The 25586-nt window shown below is 41.9% G+C and overlaps 2 protein-coding genes across 7 annotated transcripts in view; both read right to left on the bottom strand.

Moving 5' to 3' along the window:
• The window catches only part of LOC122620482 (CUGBP Elav-like family member 1), a 55850-nt gene that overhangs the window by 18349 nt on the left and 11915 nt on the right, over positions 1–25586 (bottom strand). For 5 of the 6 annotated variants that reach the window (XM_043798008.1, XM_043797984.1, XM_043797968.1 and 2 more), the window contains one exon: positions 22762–22810. In XM_043798008.1, coding sequence (XP_043653943.1) covers positions 22776–22810 — 35 coding nt within the window. In that variant the 3' untranslated portion in view covers positions 22762–22775. Of the gene's footprint in view, positions 1–5278; positions 5827–18920; positions 19053–22761; positions 22811–25586 lie in introns of those variants that run through there. The other variant, XM_043797992.1, reaches the window with a different exon arrangement.
• On the bottom strand, positions 5856–18549 carry LOC122620473. The gene is made up of 2 exons (XM_043797956.1): positions 15243–18549; positions 5856–13622 (listed from the first exon to the last, which is right to left on the bottom strand). Exon 2 carries the CDS (start codon positions 13412–13414, stop codon positions 8195–8197), a length of 5220 nt encoding a protein of 1739 aa, XP_043653891.1. The 5' UTR covers positions 13415–13622; positions 15243–18549; the 3' UTR covers positions 5856–8194.

The raw sequence follows: 25586 nt of genomic DNA, 5'->3' as shown, positions 1-25586 counted from the left end.
ATGTGCCCAATATTGGGGAATTTAGGCCTTCAAATCAAAAGATTACGACGCAGTTAGTAAGTTAACTAGCAGCTTGCTGTAATCGAAGAGCTATCGACATCAATATTGAAAACAGTTTGGTTTGCTTTTATAGTTAACTTGTAGTTATGTAAATGTTACTAGCATCACAACATCTGAAAAGAATCATAACCTTTGGTCGTAACTTAACTTTTTCAATGATTACTTTTAAAATTATTAAACAATGGAGGTAAAAGGAGGTAAAAACAGTGAGTACATTTAAATATTAAAGGGTATTTGAGAGCTTTGTCTCCCAGTTTTGGGACTTTTTATAAATATTGTTTCGATGCTGTTTTGTTTTTCATTTCTGCAGCCATTCGATGACCGCTTCTGGCTGCCTTTGTGAACTTCATTCAATTACCGCTGCCAGTGGCTATTCCTATTCTAATGTTTTCCCTCCCATTTTCCCAGCCCAAAGTTTCCTTGGCCCCGACGATGTTCTCAAGTGCTTCACTGGCAACTTGCCCTAAAGATGAGAAATGCCTGGGAAAATGGGGAGAGGGGAGCAGAACAAAGCGGCAAGTGCAATGACGAGGGGTGGGGGCATGCCACCCAGTCCATAAACATATTTTTCCTAATTTTTCCTATTCCTTCTATATTATTTTTTTATGTATCAACATTTTACTTAAGTTCTTGGCAAGAGGCAGCACTTGGAGATTGTTGAAATGGAACTACAAAGAAGTTGTAGTCTCAAGTGGAGCATGGAAATGACTTAATGAAAAACCACTTGACCAATATCAATCAGCAAAATGTGCACTCTGCGTTGGATTTTCCCTCTTTTTGCTGCCTATCTGGCGTCGACTTACTAATTGACAACATAATCAAGAACTAAAACGTCAGCAAAATGCAGCAAAGCATCTCGTGGATATGCAGTTCGGACAGGTTAAGCAAGAACACCGAAATAGCTGACAACTTAAGCTCATTTGGCAGCAGCTACACGATTAGTTCAATTTCCAATTCGAAAATAAATAATTTTTGAGCTATCTCATTATTTGCCAGGTCTGTTTCGGGCTCTGGCAAACTGGTTCTGTGACGCACGTGCTCCGTAGACAATAAACGTTTTTGTTTTCGTGCATGCGAGTATTGCTGAAGGGGGAGCGTTCAGACATTCATAAGATACATTTTGACGTCGTATCTTATGTCATTTTATAGCTCATGCCTTGCTGCACATTTAATCTCGTAGATTCCCAACACTCCCCACACTCCCCCCACCATCCGGTGCTTCCAGGTGTTTCTGCATATTTGCGGCTGTGAGATGTCACGTCAAAGGTAATTTTGATTGCCAGACAGTCAGCCAGGCAGCCAGTCAGCATCTTTCCAACAAGTTGCTCAAATCTTCTACCCAACACTCGTAAAAAACTTCAACGTGTCCCTGGTTTTTGAGCTGCTTTTTTGTTTTTTTTTTTACCTTTTTATACTTTTTAACATGCCTCAAAATGCGCTTTGCATAGTAATCAGTTGGAGATCTTTAGTGAATTTTTGGAATGGCCTTAGGCGATTACTTTCCTGACAAATTACAGAGAGGTGTGTTTATAATAGTGCTGATTTTATGTAATACTATCAATCTACATTTTTGGTAAAGATTCAATGACAAATAGGCTTAGGACTTGGGATCTTTTAGCACATATAAGTTACTGAAATAACTCAGTGAAATGCAATGCCAATTTGTTTAATACTACCCATCACGCAGTTTACGATCAAAGAGATAATTTTAATTGAAAATTCAAACTTTAGCTTTTGACTACCTCCATGAGCACACTGACCACTACGGTAAATGGGAATTTGCTTAATCCTCCTCGTGGCATCTTCTCCGCCTTCTGCACATATTACCAGTTTGTCCCAGGCCGGGCCTATAGGGCATTCCCGGCACATTCTAGACTGGCAGACCTAATTAGCTTAAAATTCCTGGAGCGGAATTCATCTTCCATTTGCGTAGGCTGCAGGCAGGAGGACCCCAGTGCTGCAGCTCAAGGATAACAGTCTACCAGATGCTAGTGCATGGTATATCTGTGTATGTGTAGACGTATTAAGATGCTTTCGGGCTCGACTTTGCTCAGATAAATAGGCAATAAATGCGAATTTGTCGGAAAGTTTGCATATCGGCAGCATTTTGCAGCAATCAAAAGTTCGGTGCTCGATTGTTACGAGCTCGCTTTGTTTCGGGCCACATGTAAATATATGCAGATACGCCTCACAGATACGAATGTATCTGTTTGAGTTGCCCCCCTGCCACATCCGAATCAATTGATTACGTATTCCGCATTGTTGTGTATTTGTCGCGACAGAATTTCATTTCGTTCTTATGGGACTTTCAGTCGTTCTGTCGATCAAGCGACCCATTGAACCCCTCGTGTCCCGCCCTACCCCTTAACCCCCTGGTGCCCCACCCCAGTCAATCGCTATTGAACTGTAACGCATTCACCATTTGTTGCTCTCGTTGTATTGTCTATGCAAAATTGCGGCTGCTGCTCATTCTGCGGTGTGCGTTGAACTCACTCGTTGTTCAACTTTTCGGTCACTTGTCGCCCGGCATTCGATGTTTGATTTTGAGAATAGCTTTGGGGCTACCAAGGGGTTAAGGCACATGTACATGTATGTGCCTTCCCGGCCAATTGTCAAATGGCTAAGAGTTCGCCGGGAATTAGTTGCTTATAAAGAAAAGCGACTCAATAATCAGATTTTCCATGGACATTACAATATTCCTAATGTTGAGTATGGTTTTGTATCAGTACCATTTATAGCACCAGCTTATTAATTGGCCCATATTCTGTACATTCCTATGCATATTCCGGCTTTACATACATACTCCAATTTGCATTCAAGTCTGTGAAAGGTTTTTGAAGCTTCAAGAACTCAGACATTACCTTAGCGTTTGGGGAATTGCAACTTCTGGCTGCTGACAGGGGTTCCTTTGCTACTTCTTCTCCATCTGTCTAGTAGCCCCCCATTCCCAGGAAAGCCCCACCACGCCCATGTTAACCCATCAATTGTGCTCCGTCTAACTCGGCGCATGACTTGCATATTTATGTGATATGTGTTTGCGAAATGAATTGTTGACTTCGACTTTGCGTCCGACTTTGACTGTGACCAAAAGCAGCCAAAGTCAAAGCGTTGATAAATAAGCAGCCAAAGGGGAATTTACTCGCAGACACGGAAAAAATAAAGAACAAACGATGGTGAAAAAAAAAGAACTATAAATAAATAAAGTGCATGTATTTCGAAAGCAATTCGATGCAGACGAGTGTCGAGCGGGAAGTAATAATTGTATGGCAAGATCAAGTGACTTTTGGGGGGCGGAACCCAGAAAAGGGGGCGTGTGTGTCAAAATGGCTGTCAGTCAAAAGTGAAGTGTAACAGCTGGATGGATGTGTGGATGGATGGGGGATGGGGAGTGTTACATAAGGTTGTTGGTTTCAGAACTTGTGGCAAGGCATTATAAATGAATTTTCTCCACCACTCTCCGCCCCTTTCTCTTTTAACGTGTGCAAATGCGTTAACATAAATGTAACACGTTTCGCTGTGGTAACACAACTGCAACAGCAACTATCCACATGTCACGTAGCTTTTGCATGCCAACGACAGGGCCCAGAACACAGAACCCAGAACTCAGAACCCCAAAGACCCCAAAAATCATGTGACCCAAGGCATCCCAAGGAACTGTCACATCTCCGAGAGCAGACAGGAAGCCAGCGGCAAGAGGAAGAGCGAAGGAAAAGGCGGAATCAGATGGCAAAGTCACTTTCCTTGTCAGGCGCTGCAAAATATTCTAAATTATGTACTTATGCACACGTTTCGTTCTACATAGCAGAGGTTAAAAATACGAATCCAAAACCACTTCAAATTGATTAAAATCCCTCGGTTGCTAGTTGATTAATTTTTTAGCACAGCGGTGCTAATCAACGAGGCACGAATGTGGTACTCAAGTTATTAATACATAAACGAACAATAATTTGTTGAGATCAAACGTTGAATATAATAACACGTGCTTTGAATACTGCTTTGTAAAGGTAAAAATAAATTACAGAAAAAAGTGAGTTAAATATTTAGTTTATTTTATTGCTCAGAACTTATTTCTTTCTACAAACAACGCAAAATTACTTTACAAAACCGAGTAAAACACAGTAAAACCGACAAGATCCATTTATCCAGGATTTTCCCCACCGAAGCGTTTTTTTCATACGCCTTTGCCGGGGAGTTCAAAAGTCCCATGACAAAGCTAAAATTTAATTAGCCGCCTAGCAAGTGGCGTTTGCAAATGAAATTACCCAAACACATTTACACACACACACAGAGCAAACGCAACGCAAGCTCAACATGTAACATACAATTCCACATGCAACCCCCCTCACCCCCTCCACCGCATTCATACACACACACATACATATTGGTTTAACATTTAGCCACTTGGCGCGAAAAGGAAATAAAATACACGACAATCCAACAAAAGAGCAGGAAAATAAAAACACGAAAGTTTCATCGAAACATGGCACACTCGCCGTTTCGCCCCGTTTCCACCGTCATGTTTTCTCCGGAAAATTGCTCTGCTGGCGCCCCCTAGCGGGCGGTCCGCCCACCCGCTCTTGGCTTTGTAATCCTCGCGAGCTTCACAATAAACACGAAAATATAATTTGCAACGTTTTTGCAGGCGACGCGCTTCCGCTGCCAAAGCGCAGAAATGCAATGAGTTTTAGACAATAGTGGCCACAGTGAGTGATCATTAAGAACAACGTGTGGAGTGAAAATTTGTAATTAATTGCAATTTATAAACAGAGAAAAAACTTTTAAATACAGTTGTTCTATATATGTATGTACACAAATAAAACCTTTGGGCACTTCATTAATTATTTATAGTTTTTAATTGTCTTGTTAAAGCTAAGCTGTCAGATGCGAACGATAAAATGTCATCAAGCCATATCTACTTCGTTATAAATTAAACTGGTATAAAGAGGTTAAAGAAAATCAATTCTGCATGTGGAAATCTGGTATTTCTGCCAATTAAATGTATATAAATGTATGGATTTTACTAAGTAGTTCCTAAACTAATTAATTAAGTTCTTAAAAGATATACCATATCTGATAAAGTATTACTAACGTCAATGTTAAATATGTGAAATAATTTAAGATGTATACTTTTCTGGTCCATCCGTCTTACGGAGGCCCCACTGTGCTCGGACCGACTGGGCTTAGCTGGACGGTGGTCCGTGCAAGTAACACTAATTACCTGGAACTAAATATGGCGCCGGATTCGGCGGCGGGAGCCAATACGTTGCCGTTATCGCCGGATACAACTGATGGCCATTTGTGGCCATGTTTGTGGACATGGAGGACGGCTGCAGTGGGTGGTTGGGGTGGTTGGGGTGGCTTTGGTGGTGCATCGACGGTGGTGGCGAGTGCTGCTGATGATGTGGCGGCGACGAGCTCGCCGAGGAGCTGCCCGAGCTTAGTTTGTTGTAGCGGACTATATGATTATTGTTGTTGTTGTTGCCGACGACGGGCGGAGGAGAGGCTGCATGGACCTTGCCCGATAGGGGGCGCTGCTCGCTGACTCCGCCATTTCCATTTCCGTTTCCGTTGATATTGCCGCCAATGCTGCTGTTGTTGTTGTTGTTTAAGGAATTGCCGCATTCCATGATATTTGGGTTTTTCATGTTATTTATTGGCCGCTAGATGGCGCCACAGCAAATACAAAAAAAGGATTGGTCAAAGGACTCAAATATTTTTGTCTAACTGCAACTTTGCTTTGCTTTGGTTTTTTATGGGCCTCCTGGGCTAAATTAAAAACGAAAGGCAATATTTTATTTGCAATTTTATTAGCAAGGGCCGCCATTAAAATGCCACAATTATTCACTTGTGCATAATTTGAATTTTATTTGCACACACACGCGACCGTTTCACTATTTTTTAGCACGACGTTTTATGGTCTACCATTTTTGTACAACTAATTAATTTGCCATATTGTCCGGCGAGTGCAGTTGGCCTTTTGCAATAACGCAGTATTTTTTATTGCCGTTCTGCGTTATTTACTTTCAATTTGTTGCACATCCCCCATCAACGCAACGAGTGCTAATGGGACGGACATGATCCGCCCGTACGGGTTGGCCATACAGATGGACCATATTTGCTTTTATTGTTACGATTATTATGGCGATCGCATAGCGCAGTTGTTTGATTTTGCATTTTTATGTGCGTTAAGGAGCCTCGCCAGCGTTATTAAAATCATTGAAAAATCCAAAGCAAATAAACAAAAATTTTAATCCATCCAGCTTTCGCTCGAACAATTTTTATTGCCGTTCATATGACATTTTGAGGTGTATCATTTGGATAATAGCAATATTATGTCATTGAATATTAACTGCACTCTATGAAATGTGAGCAAACGTTTAATATTCAATTTAAATGTGGAAAAAACTGCACAATTCAAAACTATTTTGGCATGTAGCTTATACTTGCTTTAAACATTTTCTCCTCTGCTTAAATATTCACAAGTGTCGCAACTTAGCACCAAGGCACTCCCACTTGCTGGGCTTTCTACATATCTGTGTATATAACACCTGTGCGAAGCTCTAATCAGCCTGAGCAGAGTTTTAGAGAGACGAATGTCTGTGTTTATACAATAAATGAGAAGGGAGCCCAGGGTAAATAAGTAACTTTAGACCCAGGCGGGGAGTTTTGAGATGGAAAACTAAACAAGCCGACAACTGTTCGACACCTAGACATATACGAGCGATAGGATTGTGAAATTTCAAGCTTATTTATCCAGCTACAGCAACGCCATTTGTTTGACACTGAAGTTTGGCTTGTTTCCTTGGGAAGTTTCCCTCAAAACTGAATAATAGATCAGTTGGTGTTTGAAATTATCATTATACTTCTCTTCATGTCTTGTGAAAAGAGCTATACTTCAATATTAACATCTTTCAAATTACTTGAATGATTTGGTTTAGTTTGCGATTGATTGCACAAAAGTGCAATATTAGGGATTTTGTATGTTTTTTGGATACAAGTTTGCAGTAGTTTCAATTTCATTGGGCATTTCATATCTTTTCGAAAAGCAATTGGCCAGAATTGACTTTGCGGCTTCAGCTCTTGTGCGAATTCTATGAAATTTGACTTGAAATTTTTCTTGAAGCACTCGTATTTTCCAATTTTTAGTTTATCCCTCCTGACTTTTCCCCCCTCCCCCCTTCCACCTGACTCGACTGTCTATTTTCAATTTCTTCTGACCCAGCTGAAATTGACGTTTGCCAGTCTATTGACAGACGGCCCAAAGAAGATGATGATGATGATGACGATGATTACGATGCTGGGACTGATGTCGGAGCTGATGGCTTCTTGTTTGTACATGGCCAACATATAGACATAAATATGCGTAAATAGACAAGTTTGCCCGCCTGTCGGCCGCAGCTCTCTTCTTGGAATGTAACTCAGAAGAAAGTGCAAATATTGACGAGAGTTTCCATTTTGCAGGTGGCCCGAAGTGGAACAGTTTTCTGTTGATGGCTTGTGACATATGCGAAACCAATTGATTCGTCGACCGAATGGCTATTACTATACATATGTATACACACGTGCTCCATGGGGACATTTTCGTAATCATTTTGTTAACGCTTCGCTGCGTTCCAGACGATTTTCAAATGTGGAGTACTTTTTTCCAAGTGAGCTAATTTGCTGTGTATTTTTGTAGCATTTTCTAACCTAGTTTTGCGTTAACTTTGTATTATTATCTTGCTGTCTCGTGCGCCTCAAAGTGCAAATTACCTGGCAACAAACTCGCTGGCAATTATCGCATAAACTTCACATTTACACTTTGAACTTTGCTTCTGCCACAGCACCTCATGTGGTTTGTTATCTGCTGTTGTTATTATTGTGGTTTTTTGTTATTATTGCTGTTGAGGCACTAATTGATTTGGGCCTAGGGAGAGCAATAAGAAACAACCTTTTGTAGCAGTCACTTATTTTTTATTTAATTTATTTTATGCAAGCGAGCAGCTTTAAAAAACTTTGTTTCTTCTCCTTCGCCAGTGTTTCCTCAAGTGTCGAACAAGTGTTGCCCTATCCAATAACCGCAGATCATGGGTAACACTTTTACCAAAGTTTTCAGGGTTACGTCTTTTTGGCCTAGTTGGCGGTTGAATTTAAATTACGGCGGTAACATTCCCCCCCCGTGAACGTCCTTCTGATCTTCACCAATTTTTAAACCGACGTCCAGGACAGCAATCTTGGCCACTGGGCGGACCATGATGCCTTTTGGTGTCCATATTGTAGCTCTGCGTACTTGTCCATCTTTGGCCATCACTACGTCAGTAATACGTCCTTTTGGCCACATGTTCCTCGGCAGTTGATCGTCGACAACGATAACGACATCACCGATAGCTATTGGGGGACGTTTGGTAAACCACTTGCTGCGTCTGGTTAAACTTGGGGTAAATTCCTTAACCCAGCGATTCCAGAATTTGTCTGCGAATAACTGAGTTTGTTGCCAACGCAGCCTTAGATCGGTATTGCCATCTGCCATACGCTTATAGCCGTTCGTCGATCCCAGAAGTAAATGATTCGGGGTGAGTGCTTCGTCGTCGGCTGAATCTAAAGAGACAAAGGTTAGTGGTCTGGAATTGATGATACTTTCCGCTTCCATAAGGGCGGTTTGAAGAGTTTCGTCGTTGAAGTTGTTTGTTGGGCAGATTGCTTTCAAAACAGTTTTGACCGATCGGACTAGTCGTTCCCATGCGCCTCCCATATGAGGTGCTGCAGGCGGGTTGAAGTGCCACTTAATTGCTTCGTATTTTATGGTGATTTCATCAAAGTCGATCTTTTGAAGTTCTTCTTTCACCATTTTCTCCGTGGCTTTAAAGTTTGTGCCATTGTCAGAAAAGATTTCTTTTGGAGTCCCGCGACGTGTCATAAAATTCCGCAGACACATAATGCATGAGCTTACATCGAGTTTGTGGGCTACTTCTATGTGTACGGCTCTCAGCGTCAGGCAGGTAAAGAGGACTCCCCACCGTTTTTCCTTGTGCCTGCCAACGTTGACCAGTATGGGACCGAAGTAGTCGACTCCCGTGTATGTAAAGGGCCTCTCGAAGCAGGCTAGTCGGGCGACTGGTAATGGAGCCATTTGAGGTACTTCGGGGCTGGCGGTGGCAATTTTGCACAGTTGACAAGCCTTTCGAACTGTTTTATACAGCACTCGTAGACGAGGTACGTAGAAGTCGTTTCGAATACGATTTATCGTTGACTCGTGCATCATGTGATGTGATTTTTCATGGTAATATTTTGTAATTAAAAATGCGATTTGGGAGTTCTTTGACAGAACGATGGCGTTGTCAGGATTTATGTTATCGTTTCTTCCCTGAATGCGTAGTACGCCGTCTTCGTCCAGGTAAACGTTCAGGGCAATCAACGAGCTTGACTTGTCAATGGCTGAATTATTTTTTAGAGCGGTTATTTCAGCTGAATACACCCTGGATTGCGCCTGTTTATATAGCCACGATTTTGCTCTATTTATGATTTCCGGGTCTAACGTTGTCGGTAGTTGATTTCCGAGACATTTGGCACGTATTCTTTCAATGTATAGCACGAATGTTGCCACAGCTCTGTATAGGCGTCTCCAATCAGAGAAGTACTCTACTGCAAAATCAAAATACTTTAGTTTGTTTACAACGAAGATATGCTTACGTAGTTCACACGGCTCGCTGTTATCGAGAATAATGTCTTGTAGTGGCCATTCGCTTTCTGGCTTGACTAGGAAGTGAGGGCCTTTTAACCAGCGATTAGCGTCAGGTGTTTTGATAAATTTGGTAGCTGAGTCCGCAACGTTTTGCTTTGTGGGAATCCATCGCCATTGGTTTCGACTTGTGTTATCGATTATCTCCCCAACTCTATGCATAACGAAGGCTTGAAATTTCCGTGGGTCCATATCAAGCCACTGTAGAACGGTCTTAGAGTCTGTCCAGTATGTACTTGAATTGATGTTGAGCCTTCTAACATTCATGGCCTTTTTGGCGAGGCCCACTCCAATTACAGCGGCCAGTAGTTCCATGCGTGGTATTGAGACTGGTTTTAGTGGGGCGACCTTACATTTGGCTGCTACCAGTACTGTGTCGACGTCTGCTCCTCGCTTGATACGAAGATATGTGACTGCTGCGTAGGCGTACTCGCTCGCGTCTACAAACGTGTGTAGATCAATCTGGTCGGCATTCGGCAGCAAAGTGGAGTAGAAGCGAGGAAATTCCAGTTCGGTAGCTTGAAGCAGGACCGTTTTCCATTGTTGCCATGACGTGAACAGGGCGTCGGGCAGTTCTTCGTCCCAGTCTATGCCTGCACGCCATACTTTTTGCAGAAGCATTTTAAGGCCGATCGTGTAGCAGGATAACAGGCCCAAGGGATCAAAAATCGACATTAATACTTGTAGGGCTTCTCGTTTTGTTGGTATGGATTCTCCATTTAGGACGTCTCTTTTAAGTCTCGCGAATCTAAAAGTATACTTAAAAACGTCGTTTGAGGGTTCCCAATACATACCAAGAACCTTCTCCGGGCCACCAAGTTCTTTGGGATGTTGTTCGGCTATTTGCCACTCTCCAAAATGTTTGAGGATAGCGGTAGAGTTCGAGATCCAATTTCTTATAGTGAATCCTCCCTCAGCATGAATGTCTCGGACTTTTGATGTTACTGCGATCGCCTCAGAGTCGTCGGTGTAGCTGTCTATAAGGTCGTCCACATAATGAGCCTTTGTAATTGATTCGAAAGCTCGGGGACATTGATCCTTAAACTCCTGTGCGTTTTTGTCCCGCACATAGTGAGCAATACAGGGCGCGCAGCAAATTCCAAATGTCATTGCCCGCATGACGAATGTGCGGGGAGTTTTGTTGCCCTTGCTAAGCCACAGAAATCTTTGAGCATGCATGTCGCTTTGCTGGATAGTTATTTGATGAAACATCTCAGCGATATCCGCGCACACGCCTATACGACCTACTCTGAATGCCATAAGAACCTCGGTTAGCGGGTTTAAGAAATCGGGTCCGTTCAGCATAAAGTCATTAAGGGATTTGCCGTGACTCTTTGCAGCTGCATCCCAAACCAATCTTATTTTATTTGGCTTGTTTGGGTTTAGAGCAATGAATATAGGGAGGTACCACACACGGTTTATGTCCTCTGCTATATCTTTGGTTTCCAGTTCGAATGCGTAGTTTTTGTCGACTAGGTTGTCAATTTGGCCTTGAATTTGATTGAATAGCTCTGGATTCTTGTTAATTTTTTGTCGAAGACATTCGAGTCGTTTAAGTGCGTTTGAATAGCTTTCTGGGAGAATTACATTTTTGTCTCGCCAGAGCAGTCCAACTTGATAGCGACCATTTACTTTCTTGCATGTTTCCTCCAGAATTTCCGTAGCCTTTTTGTCGTCTTTAGAGAAAAGCTCCCGCGGTGTGATAGGGTCTGTGTTGAAGCTTTCTCTTACCGTCTTGTCGATGTCGTCCCAGTTGCAAACGCAGTGATGAAGGGAATAATTTTGGGTGGCATTACTTGTGCCCTGAATACTCCATCCTAGCATACATTTTGAGGCGATAGGCTCATTGCGTCTTCCTTCGCGAATTTTGCGCGGAACAGCAAAGGTCCAGTTGTTTGCGCCAATTAGAAGCATCGGTGCAGCATTCCAATATGATTTTATGGGCAATCCATGTAGGTGCTTGTATTTGCTGCCAAGTTTATGTGCGTCAACGGTTTGCTTAGGTAGGGCAAGGTGTTTGATTGAATGCACGTTGTTGAGCCACAGTTTTCTTCCACTCCCCATCTCCGATATTTTTACCTGGGCTTTGAGAGACATTTCCTCCGTACGGGTGGTGTCTCCGGTCCACTGCAGACAAAGTGGTTCAGAGGACACAGGAACCTTGAGGAGCTTCAGAATTCCTTCATCGATAAGTGTTACAGATGAGCCCTCGTCCAAAAACGCATACGTGTCGACCTTTGCTCCGCTCCCATATAGTGTTACCGGCAGGATTCGAAAGTATGATTCACCGAGGCCAGTTTCTTGATGGTGGGTACTGACGAGTTCGGGTTTAGGAGCTTCCCTGTGAAGGAGAGGGTGGTGTTTTGATTGACAGTTATCAACGCCGCAATCGCGTTTTGAGAAACATTTGCGACGGTGCATCTTTAGGCATCTGTAGCAGGCCTTGGCGTCGTTGATTATATGATGTCGCTCCGGAACAGGCAAACTTTTAAATTTCTCGCATTGGGCGGCGTAATGTTCGGTGGAGTTGCACATGACGCATGAAGGGTTCGGTTTGGCGTCGTCCTTCTTCTGATCGTCTTCGGACTCACACATTCCTCCGGTTGATAAGTGCGTGTGGGTATTCACGCTCCATGAATTTTGTGCAGGTATGACTGTGGAGGCTGCTTCTGCTAAATTGTATATCCAGTCGCTAAATGATTTTACAACAGGGATAGAAGCACTGCGTGGATGCATGGCCCAGCTTAATTTATGCTGAGTGGGCAACTTGTCAACAAGCTCGCGCAGAAGCATTGGGTTGTCAAGATGTGCGTACAGGTTACAGGCCTCCATTGTGGCGCACGCGTTGCGCACTGCCATCGCAAAGTCGATTAGGGACTCCAATCTATCTTTGTGTATACTAATTTTACGGATTTTGTCGATGAGCCGGTCGAGGATCTGTTCTGGTCGTCCAAAGAAGGTTTTTAGCGTCTTGATAACCTCCGGGACGAGTGCCGGCAGTAGCAGCTTATCACGAACCAATTCGTAGGCTTTCCCTTTGAGACACTTCTGGAGACGAAGCATGTTTTCAGCGTCTGAAAATCCAGCTACCGAGCAGCTGTTCTCGTACATGCTTATGAAAATTGGCCAGTCTGCTGGGTTGCCATTAAAAGTCGGCAGATCCGCTGGTAATATTTGCCTTGCTGCTAGTTGGGATGCAGTTGGTCCAAATGATAGGATGTGTCTTTCCTGTGTCCCCTGCTGCTGTGCAAGTATTGCATATTTCTGCTCGATATATTTCTTTTCCACTTGGCGTGTCTCTTCTAGCATCTCTATCATCAAGTTTTTTGAGCATGGAATATATGATGTCTCAGCTGGCTTATTGGGATTGGATTCGGTTTGTATTATGTCGCCATCTTTCGGCAAGGTATTTGTCAGTTCGTTGCGTTGTAAAGCGGCTTGCTGTGAGGTGGAAGGGGTATCGTCGACAAGTTTGCACAAGTCGCACGTCCATTGTGACTGTGCAATAGAGGCATCGACTCCAACGCAGGCGAAGTGGTACCATGCCTTGCATACGTCGCACTGCACCCAGTTTTGGACGCCGCTGGATAGTCGGTTCTTATTGCATGAACCGCAAAGAGTTACATCTCTCTCCATTTTCGAGGTCGGTTTCTTCGTCGTGATCTACTTCAACAGAATTCTACACATACATAGCCTTCATACGTGTACGTGTGTATCTTGGCTTATAGGTATGCGTGTGTTCCGTGTGAATTTCACAAATGGTTGGCGTCACTTTTAATTGCGCTTAATATTAAGTACTAACAAAGTTTTTTAAAGAAATGTTGAGGCACTAATTGATTTGGGCCTAGGGAGAGCAATAAGAAACAACCTTTTGTAGCAGTCACTTATTTTTTATTTAATTTATTTTATGCAAGCGAGCAGCTTTAAAAAACTTTGTTTCTTCTCCTTCGCCAGTGTTTCCTCAAGTGTCGAACAAGTGTTGCCCTATCCAATAACCGCAGATCATGGGTAACACTTTTACCAAAGTTTTCAGGGTTACGTCTTTTTGGCCTAGTTGGCGGTTGAATTTAAATTACGGCGGTAACAATTGCTGTTAAATGAAAATATTCAGAGCGGAAAGTTACGCTTTTCCATTATAAGCGCCCCATTCGAGGCATGATAAAGTCTAACGTGGAGGTCTCCACTCCGAAGAATATCGAAAGTGGGTTTGAATAATGTGAGACGGAAGAGGTTTCGGCATAATTCAGCATAATAGCCCACTTATGTAATCGTAATGAGGAAATAATCAGATCAACTTGGCTCTATTCAGTAAGTGAATATGCAGAAGCCAAAGGATATAACTATGAAAATTCAGACAATGTTGGGAATACTAGGATTGAATAATATTGAGCTCCCTCCTTTGTTTATTTGTGTAGATTCTAAAATACATTCAAGTATGTTCGAAAACGTATTTGAGGTTTCGAGGCTTTTGAGGTTTTGACGAGCCGTTGACATTTTGTATTTAATACGGCCTGCACTCAGGTTTTCTTTTCTGTGGCGTTTGCCTCGTGTGAGGCTCCTCTAAACTGAAAGCCAAATGAAAATTTGACAAGTGACAATTTCCGTTTGTTTGAGTGATTATTTTTTGAGGGACAGTTTTACCCAGCCCCATGACTCATCTTCGTTACGTGAGGGAGAAATCAGATTACAATTAGTGGAATTTCGTATTAGAGATCTAAACGCACTTTCTGCGTTTTCTCTTCGCCCTAAACACTGGAGTAAAGTTATTTCAATCACCTAATGGGAAGCTGAGTTCGGATGACCTTGTAGGTGAGAGCGTGTCGTAGTGACGAAGGGTGACGCAGGGTGCTGAAGGGGCAGAGCTGAAGGGGCAGAGCTCATCGACAGCCTTCATTGGAGGCTATTTATGGCCCGGCACACCCAGCTCCAAGCTCACACACTCGAGTCAACCGAGCGGAACGCCAATTGGATCGGAAATCGCCTTTTCGTCTGTTATTTTTGCCAGCTTACATCGGTCTCACCCATCCCTCCGCCCAAATTCCCGAAATGCCCATTGACTGTTCTGTATTCAGTGTGAATTCAATTATTTTCTACGCGATTACTTTCAGGCTATTTTCACAGGTAAATATAGTTGGGCAATAAGTTCACGATATGCAGTGGCAGTGGGTAATGATTGCAATGGCCCAGGTTATTGGAAACTTTTATGAAATATATTTTAACAAAGTTCGAAAGCCTTAAATCGCATTATAACATTGCAGTCTGTAATATTTTTGCAATGACCCCAGCTTTTATCTAGTGCCCACTGTACTTTCGACTGAGTCAAGCCAGGTTCTTATCCGTCCACTAATTATGCAAATGCTATGTGCATTTCAAGTCTCATTTGCACACTCAAAAATGCGCTTGATTTGCGTATTTGAATCGAATTTTCTCAGCTTTTCGTCGGGTATCTCGATCCGAAAGATACCTGGTAATTGATCGCACGTCTTGAACTTAAACTTTGACACGCGCGTGCGCGGCAATTGTAATTTCCGCTTGGCTCACAAGTGGCTGTGTTTCCCCGATTACGGCGACACGTCTCCGATTTGAGAGTATCTGTTAGATACTCGTTCAGAATTTCAGCGATTTGTTGCTGCTATTTTTTCGGCGCTGTATTTTTTTCGCAGTCGATCCGAAAACGCGACTGATGTCTGGGCGATTGAGTGACAAACTGCTGGCGACGCTGTTTTTTCGCTGCCGTTTTTTCGCTTCGTTCTGCGGTTTATTTTACTTGATTTTTGTAGTTGTAGTTGTATCTGGTATGTACTTTAGCCATTGTGTACTCAGTTCACGATGAGCCGCATGGCGACGTCAAAGCAAAAGCAATGGCAACAGCAACAGCAACAGCAACAGAAGCAAACAGTTCGAATACAAAAAAATATTATCATCATTGCCGCCGTTGCCTTTCGGGTTTTGTGTCAAAATGGCAATAAAAAAAAGCGTGCTGGGGGAAAATGTGCTCGGGATAATGTGAAAATTATGAAGATTAAATGAGCTTTAAAGTGCACTGCGGTGGAAACGAAAGGACGTGTTAAATGCACTTAGATTCTGAGGAAAATGTCTTTTAGTGTTCAACAGGTTGCCTAAATGCTGCGATTTTTAAAGCTATAACTGAATAATCAAACTATATCCTGGTTATGAGTGTTGCCCATATACACCATACAGTTGCACCATCAATTTCCCTTTTTCATGCCAAGTCTACGAACTGTATCTGTTGTTTCAGTCATATTGCTTATATATTTCCATAATTACTCATGTTCGCTTGTGGCTCGGAACTTCTACCTGAGCGAGGCACCAACTTTATGTTTGTTTTCGTTTCGCATTTCAGCAGTCAGATACAGTGCGTCTCATTCGCGGCAGTTGTTTAATTAAACAGTTAACAGCTTTTGGCTAAAAGCTTTGCTAGCCAGATCATAATTCAGCAGAAAGTTATACACAATGCTGTCAGCTGACTCGTGAAGAGTAATATTTTGGGTAAATGCAGGTTGAAGCACCACCGTTCTTATCGCTCAATGGTACAAAACATTTCAATAATATCAAAGCCATGTGCCATATGCCACGAGCAAGTACTGGGAAAAGGGGCGTTGGGCCAGTGGAATTATAAAACAATACGCCCCCTAATTACAGACAGAGATGTGGATACAGATACAGCTACTGCTGCGTTGCAGATACAGATACAATACGAAAACACTTGAAAAGAACAGACGCACAGACCATTTTCGATAATTGAAAATAATAATTAAAATTCCCTGAACTGAAGGGGGAGGAAGGAAGAGCAGATGGATCGGAGCTGACGTCCACAATTGGAGTGAAAGAAGCCCATAAAGGCGGCAACAACTGCAGGGCATACATAATACAATTTGTATCTGCTAGTGTATGCAAAACATGTCGCAGTATTCCCTCATTCTTTTGGGTCATAGAGCCCGTTAGCCGTATTTGTCCGTCAGAAGTCATCATGGAATTGGTTGTCATTCACTTTGCGCCTCTGTTTTGTTCACTTAGCTCCACCTCCCCAGCTCCCCATTTCCATAGAATTTATAACCCCTTTAGCCCCTTTGGGCGTGCGTGATTTCTTCAATTAATTGTTGTCTCCAAGCACTTTGAACACTGCACAATGTAGTTCTTTACAGAACTTTTTCCCATCATTGTCTACACCTAATTGGAGGTCCGAGAAGAACGAAGAACTAGTCGGTCCATTGTGCTCGTTGCAACAAAGGTCCATGAAAATATGCATAATTCTAACTCAGACAATGACAATTGCCAAGGTATTGCAATTCATTCTGCAAAGAGTTTTGTGCAATGCGGATTGCTCAAGAAGCTTGGTAAACATTTGAACGAGGAACTTATCAATTATGATGGAGTGCATGTAACAAAGGAAAATTGAATTTATTCAACATGGAGTCTCAACTTACTATAGTATTTACCAACTTATTGATTATGTTAGACTAATTCAATTGGGACGCCGATTCTAAACATTTATGAATATAAAGTTTCAGTCAGTTATCTAGTTTGTTATGTTTCATGTTTGGGTTTGACTTAATAGATTGAAATCTCAAGCGCATTGCAATATATTTAAGACGATATGAATCTTTAGGATACATCGCCAAAGTATCCCCAGTATCTATAAGCCAACTCCGAGTGGAGAAATTTCCCCGGTCATTTGTCATCTCTACAGCTTTCCCATGCATCTTTCTTCATGCGGCTTGCCATTTTGGCTCACAAATCTAGCAATTATTCACATATTTCAATTACCGCTCGTCAAGCGTAAGAAATGCCTTGTGCCACACATGACAAACTGCAGCTGCGAATGTGAATGCAATTGCGAATGCAACTGCAATTGCAACACAGAATGCAACGCACTTTCAACACGCAACCGACGAAATTTCTCCATTTTCAGTGGTATTTCCCACTCGATCGCAAGTGGCACGCAATCTCTGCCTAGAATCTATAGCCCAGTAGAAAGATATAGATACGAGTACGAGATGGCCGAAGCAAAACAAACTGCAAACCAAAACACCAAACAGCTGACTTGCCGCCTTATATAAACAGAAGCCCGGAGAAAAACGCTAATTTCTTTGCGAAAAAAAAACAAGCCCATTATAATGAAAACGAATTTAAAACTGGTTGAGACCACAGCCGGTTCGCTGAAACTATGAGGAGAATCTTGGAGAACTGGGAGCTCTGGGAGAAGCCGGCGGAGAATGACTCAAACTGCAGCCGAGATTATAATTTATTTAGCTGGCTCTCGTTTTTGCTCCTTTTGCACTTAATTATTCGTTTGGGAAGAGCTTTGCATATTGTTTTCGTTTTCGATTTCATCGCATTCTCTGTTGTCATTTCTTCCGCCGTGTTTACTTTTTGGCAATTGCCAAACGGGATGACAAATCCAATCGACTGGGCTGCGAATGCCTTCGCTGTTCTGGCATGAGAAATTAATGTTTTAATGGCATTTATTTCGGGCACCCCCTAGAAATCGAAATTGAAATATGTCCGAGGTATGTCTGCCCGATATTTGCGGTAGATTTAGCAAAGCTATTAACTTAATGTGGGCTAAATTTTGAATTATGGGCAAATTCTTCAGTTGGCCAAAGAATATAATAAGGAATGCGACTTTTTAAGATAAGTGGATTGATATCTTAATGCCTTTCATAATATTTTTAAGGTAAATGCCATGTTTTGTGTTGGATTTTAAAAATAATTTTAACAACTATATCTACAGGTTCAAATACTATAACAAAATAATGATCTTAATAAAAATCTTTAAATATTTGTGAAATTGTATAAACTTTCTCCACAAGTAGTTTTTATTACGTTATGCGGTTAATTAATTTTATTGATTTATTTTGAGCAAGCTAACAGTTAGTTAGCACACCGCACAGTTGTCAGTTTCGAAATGGTTTTCTTAATTACTGAATCAATAATGACTAAGTACGATCCACGCGTATAAACGTACAGCGAGACATAAGGGTGAACAATTCAATCAATTGGCTGTGCCAATAGTTTATCAATATCTTCGAGATACACAGTGCGAACGTTTCGTTTTTCAATTAAGGCTTTGCGGTCGGCGTATATTTAATTTAAAGAATTTCATTTGTAGTTGACCAACCACAACGTGCGGCGAAGATACAAAGATACGGCGATCGTGTCGCGAATGAATGACAGACTACGGCACGTATCTCTCGGATAGTTGAGCGCGACTATCGACTAACGAATTACGAGTAACGAATAACAATTCCCGATCGACGATCACCGATCGACTGAAAAGCCCGCGGGCACTACACTTTGCCCCGCGATCAATTGCGCTGCACTTTGAGATACAGATACATTTGCCACTGGCAACGCCGCTCTTGCCGGCTCTCTCTTTCGCTCTCTCTCTATTTCTATCTCTTTCTGTTTCGGTATCGCGCTCTCTGTCTAAACAGCTGTTGCGGACACTTGTGGCTCGCTCACATGAAAGCCAATTAGCCACGCTCGTTGCCTTTGGCTATTTGTTTATTTATGTTTGCTGGGGAGTCATCAGCGGTTGACAGTTTCTGGTACATATGAGTATGAGTAGCTCTCTCTCTCTCCCATTCGGCCGCTGCTCTCTGTCTCTCTCTTGGAGCCGTATTCCTGTCTCTTTCAAATCGGTACCGGGTTGACTCAGCAGTTTTCCGCTCGGGATCGGAAACACGAATCGATTACTCTAGGTTACTGATATGATTTCGTTATTACTGGGTTAGCTTAATCAGTTATTAAATTTATTAAATTTCTTCACTCGTTTTTGCAACTAGTACTACAATCAAAACCATAGCTATATAAAATCAAATTAACTTAACTCTCATAATTTAAAAATATGTTTGCTATGAAGTCATTATATCAGTCAGCTAGCTTAGTGGCTTTTAATTTGCAAGCGAGTTAAACAATACATTTTGTATTCACAAAATAAGTTTGTGAGTTTACAGCAGCCTGAGCCGGTATGACATTACATAAATCACTGCACTTTAGCTTAAATCTCTTTGGCACGTCTTCGCAAACGAGTCTCCCCTGGACCCCCCCGTCCCGCCCCCTTTTGCGCCTCATGTGAAGTCCAAGTCGAGATTTAACAGCAACAGCAACAACAATGACAATCGTCTTTTCTAACACATTTAATGCCAAGTCAAAGTTGTGTGCCCGCTTGACAAGATCGCGCCGACCTAAAAGGTTTCGAGACGCGAGCAATTAACATCTGAGCTACAAAAAATACTGGGCGTATAGTTGTGTATCTTGCAGATGTATCTACATCTATGTATCTAGCTAAACGAGCGATCACGCCAAGCGGGGAGCTCGAAAATCAATTGAAGAGCAGTGCGGAGCGGCCAACTCTGTGAACATAGAAAAGCGCTTTGTTTTCGCTGCCAGGCCCGCAGAACTCTTAGTAATTGAATCGAAAAGTGTGCTAATGCGACCGGCAGTTGAGCTTCACAGTATCTCGCAGATATCGGGTCACACACAACTGTGGGCTGTAACTGCAACATGAAAATGCATTCTCAGATCTGAAGATACCGCCACAGAAACATTCGCTTAAGTGCTGAAGAATCTGACGAATGCTAAAGTCGCAGTGAAGATTAATAAGGTGGCATACATATAATATTTATATTCCTTAGACATTTTGTTCCTAGCAATTTTGAATTAAAAACACACTTTCTTTGTTCATTCTTGTCATCAAAACAGAGCGGTGATTTGCAAATTGATTCGTCCTCTGACAATTTGCCAAGCATAGGCCCATTAATTCGAAAGCCAAAAGGCATAGCAATAAAATGGTGTTCATAAATAAAAACCTGCCTAAGAGTATCTACTTGCATTTGCTCGCATCTCATTAATTTGCGATGATTTTGCATGCGGATAGTTGGCCAAAATGTGCGACAGAGATGGCGACAATCGATGGCCAGAAGATGCCGGCAAAACCAGCAACAAAACAAGGCATTCTGAGCAACTCGACAACTAAGCCAAGCCAAAAGGGCAGGCTAAAAAGGCGGACAGCTACACAGACGACGACAAACGGCAGCTAAAAGTATTTAGAATTTCTGGCATTTTGTCAAGTGTCGCCAAAACATTTCGCACAACACGCACGGTTCTAAGGAGAGAGTGAGTGAGAGATGCACAGAGTGAAAGAGAAGGCAGGCAGTGGAATGAGAGAGAGGGGGCGATATTTGTGTGTAGTAAGGCGAATCTTGCACTTGTTGCATTTTGGGAAATTTGTGTAGCATTTGAAAATGTTGGGCATTTGTTTTTTTGCCAATACACTAACCAAAGTGGATAGTCTTGCTTTGGTCTAAAATCTTTTAAATATAATGGAGGAGATTGGGATGTTTTGCACCTCAAAAATTAATAAAAGCTATGATATAAGTAGAAAGTATAAGTATAAAATATCAAATTGACTTGTATTAAGCATTGGTTGTTTCCACATTTTGTTACAGATTTTTAATTTAAATAATATATTAAATTTAACTTTTCGTAATTTAATTTTTTTAGGTGCCTGTAATTGTCTTAATGCTACAATAAAAGTACTTATCTCTGTTTCTTAAATTGAGCAAACTGTTTGTTCTCTTATGCTAGATTTAGCGATTAATTTCCGCCAACCCATTGCAAAATCGGTTCGAAGTGCATTTAAAAATGTTGTTAATCGAACCGTAAAGTTAAATGTGAGAACATTTTTCAAGAATTCGCACTCTCGGCTATTTATCTTAATTTTAGTGAAGCCATTCGCTAATAATTCGTTTATTAATCGCTGAGACCAAAAGCAAAAACCAAGAAGCGAACGGAGAGCGAGATTCTCGCTCAGTTGGGTGCCAATTTTTCGTTAATTTACCATAAAATTTCCGTGTTACGTATTTTTAATTTTTTGATTTATTTTTGTCACGCGTACACACTTGACGCAATATCGGACGCAATCGAGGAGAAACAAAAGCAGCGGCAAGAACACGCTCAAATGGCTTTTGGATCACTCGCATATCTATAGTGAGCTATGGCGGTGGATAGGGGAAAAGTGCTTTCTGCGAGGTGGTTGGCCCTTCAGCCACTTGAAAGCAATCGCAGGCGAAGGAAAGCAATTATGTAAGAAGGGGAACACGGGACACGGGAAAACACAAAAGGAACAGCAATCGATGGACATCGAGGTGAATGCGAACGATGCCCTAAACATTTCCGTTGCATTCGAGCAATGCGAAAGACAACAACAAATTCCGAAGTCACATGCACGCACTGCTACACTAACACAAACGCAAGGACACACCCAAGCGGAAACGGAAACGCAGCCCATAAGCGGAGAGCCAGAAGGAGACGCAAGAAGGACACGGCGAACAGTTGCCGTCGAATTTGTGGGATTCCAAAAAGGAATAATGGTTTTGCTAATCTAAACAACATAAAGAAGTGGAAGGATTTTGAATATTTTGTAAGGTGTACTTCAAGAACCCAGAACATTTGGTGCTCTAAAGAAAATAATATTCTGCCAGCCGCACAAAATCCGCTGTGCAAGCTTGAGGCACTTTTTTTCTAAAAGTAATATTTCATCAACTTTTGCTGGCGTTTTTTCAACGACAGACTTCCATGTTTTCCCCCTTCTTTTCAGCACTCACCCTAATCGATTTATTGGTCTCACACAATCCAACTAATACACGATTGTAGCCAGTTAGCCTTCTCCATTCCGCTTTTTCCATCCACCCGTCCTGTCAGTTTGAGCATTATTCATTTTCATTGCCGCATTCCCTGTTCGAATTTCTTTTCCATGTGTTGTTTTGTGTAATCAAATACAGGCACCCCCCATCCTAGCTTGTGATTAAGCCCAAAAGGCTCATGCACACTGATAAAAAAAGCACGAACTAGCAATCAACCGACCGGAGACAGGGACAGGGACAGAGACAGGAGAGTGGGACAGAGACGGAAGAAGAACAAATATCCTCGGATTCGATGTCTAAAAAGGAACTTACCATTTCTGTTCTCACTATCCGCCGGCTTCATCTGAATGGGATGGTGCATCTGTCAAAGAGAAGGAAAAAGCGAAATTGTTAAAAAAATGGGTAATATTTTTGAGATGTGTGATTGGAATACACAAAAAGTGTTAACTTATATATAGAGGCCCCTCTTTCAAAATCCTAAACGAAGGAGGAACCGAGAAAATCTATTTTAAATCTTTCATTTCAAAGCTCTGTAGAAAAACTTTAAATTTATGCTAGGTTTGCTTAACCCAATCCCACGGATGCAACGAGCAACAGATCAGAACCCTTGTGAGACAAACAATGATTTCAATCGTTTATTGAAGTGTTGCTCAATCTCATTAGATTTGAATTTGGCCAAATGCAAATGGAAATCACTAATGAAACAGCTCGCAAGGGAAAAGGAGTGGGCGAAACTAAAAGGAACCGGAGAGCCCATTTCATTAACGTGGCCATTAGCACTTGAAAAATGCAATTCAATGCGAGAAGCTTTTAACAAATTTCCCATTTATTTTACATTCGTTGTGCGAACTGATAAGGTCCTTGGTCCTTGATACTGAGTCAGTATCGGAGTTCAGTCAGCCGGTAGTGGCCATTACTTTGATTTCAATTAACTTTTCATTCAAACGGTTCGAGCAGCGGAAATGATAATAATAATACTTACAACGATATTAGAAAATGGAGCTTCAATTGCAGGAAACTTTTCCCATTGGCAGGACGAAAAAATAGTGGGGGGTATGTGGCTGTCCAGCTCCGGACAAAGTGACTCAATGACTGAATGATGTTCGGAGCAAATTGAAATGAAATGCTTACGGGTTGAGGCCTTCCCGCATCTCTATTCAAACCAAATAAAACCGAGTCGAACCGAACCGAAGTGGAAGCCAAAGGGTTTTTGCACAAATTACGAGAAAATGTCACCGCCTCTGGTAGTTGGTCCTTGGTCCTTCGTCCTTGCTCCTCGTCCAGCCACCGACTTGTCCCCTTTGGAACCCCTTCCACTTTTATTGTTGCGCCATTTTGCTGCTCTATTATTCAAAATTGACAGTTGAATGAGTAAAATGGCCGTCTGGCTCAATCTGAGTTGCTCCTTTCTGGCATTTCATTTAGCTGTCCGTCTAGCTAGTGTGGATGTTTGTGTTGGCTAAATCCTAAATGGAAAACCCTTTTCAATTTAATGACATAGAGGCTATAATGCGATTTGCAGAAAGTTTGTTTTTAGACCTTCTCTGATTGTCAATTAGCTTTACAAATATTGTGGTTGGTAGTTGGATTTCGTAAAAAACAACAACAGATTGCTCAAATAAATTGTGGCAACACTGAAAAAAGAGTTTCATTTGATGTGAACTACTCGATAACTTGAGATGGACTACAAATATAAATAAATAAATTTATAAACCTAAGTATTTTAAGATATTTAGGTGTCCAATTGGTTAACAATTTCATTTTTCATTGCATACTGGCGGGCTTTTCATTTAAAAGTTCTAAATAAATGAAGCGCCCCATTTTCTTGGCAAGGCGTGCAACTGTATCTGTTCACACGTGCCTGCAAAAGGAAGAATGTGGAAAAGGACAGCACTTGCCCTGGACACTTAACACTCACACATATTTATTGAGGGAAAGCGGGCAGTTGAAAACAAAATATTTATTGTGGCCGTTGACAAGCTGGCCATTTCCTACACGTGTGTGTGTGTGTGGTGCGAGTGTGTGTATGTGAAAATGGGGACATTTTAACGTCTGTTTACCTATCGATTATTTCAGGTAAATTAAGTAGCTTCGGAGCTGACGGGAACCCCACGTCCTTGTCGACATCGATGTCCCTTACGTTGAGGGCAGCCTGCCAAATGCATTAAAGGATCAGACATGCTCACACACTCACACCCAGTGGCATGCATACCCACACAAACACACATAGCTGGACGACCAGGCACTTACTTATACAAACAAAGATCCACCTTGCCCACACACACACATGTGGTCATTATTTTGACAATTACACACGTGGCGCCATTTGGCCAGGTCCTTTAGCCCCATTCCACGTTCCTCCCAAATTCACTGCTTGAATGTGTGAGATGGGGTCTTTGTTTTAGTGCTGGCCGAACGTTCCTATATGGATTTTCCATTAACGATTTGAATATGTAAATGATGGAGCGAGTGCCAACTGTGGTTGCAAGATAAGCGAAGATTGGTTGAATGTAGTAACATCTCCCTTAAATATATATATTAAATAAGACGATTCTATTTATGTAAGTTAAAGAGCTGATAGATCAACCATCTACAAAATGTATCTACCCTTTTATTTTCTTATAAAACTCGCAATTAAGCTTCGTAATGTTTGCTTTACATTAATTTGTGAAAATGGTATGTCACTCATAACATTGATTTTCACTGCATCTTTTGCAGATTTCAGTGATTGAACCACTGTGCAGGGTAACATCAGTCGGTGGCTCTGCCACTCCCCGTGCCCCCTGGTGATCCAATCCGCCCGGCAATCTTAGTGTGTTTGCTTGTGCGTGGAACGCTTCATTTAATACGTTAACAATGAGATTGTCCTCAATAATTGAATCCACTAATTGACTGATGATTACATTTTGTGTTGGCCACACACCAATAGTCCACCAATGTCCACCCAGCGCACCCAATTTCGATGCCCGACCCCGAAAACCATGCGTTGAAAGTATGTCATCGATCCATCGGGTAGCAAGCGGTTGACTTTCTCAAGCTGTATTATTCAAAAGGGCGCACAAACAGTAACTGTACTGGGCACATGTGTGTTGTGTATGTGAGCTACGGAGAAAGGCACACACACGCGCACACATACA

Source organism: Drosophila teissieri, chromosome 2L, assembly GCF_016746235.2.
Source record: "Drosophila teissieri strain GT53w chromosome 2L, Prin_Dtei_1.1, whole genome shotgun sequence".
NCBI classification, from domain to species: domain Eukaryota; kingdom Metazoa; phylum Arthropoda; class Insecta; order Diptera; family Drosophilidae; genus Drosophila; species Drosophila teissieri.
This window is presented reverse-complemented; position numbering and strand designations above follow the sequence as displayed.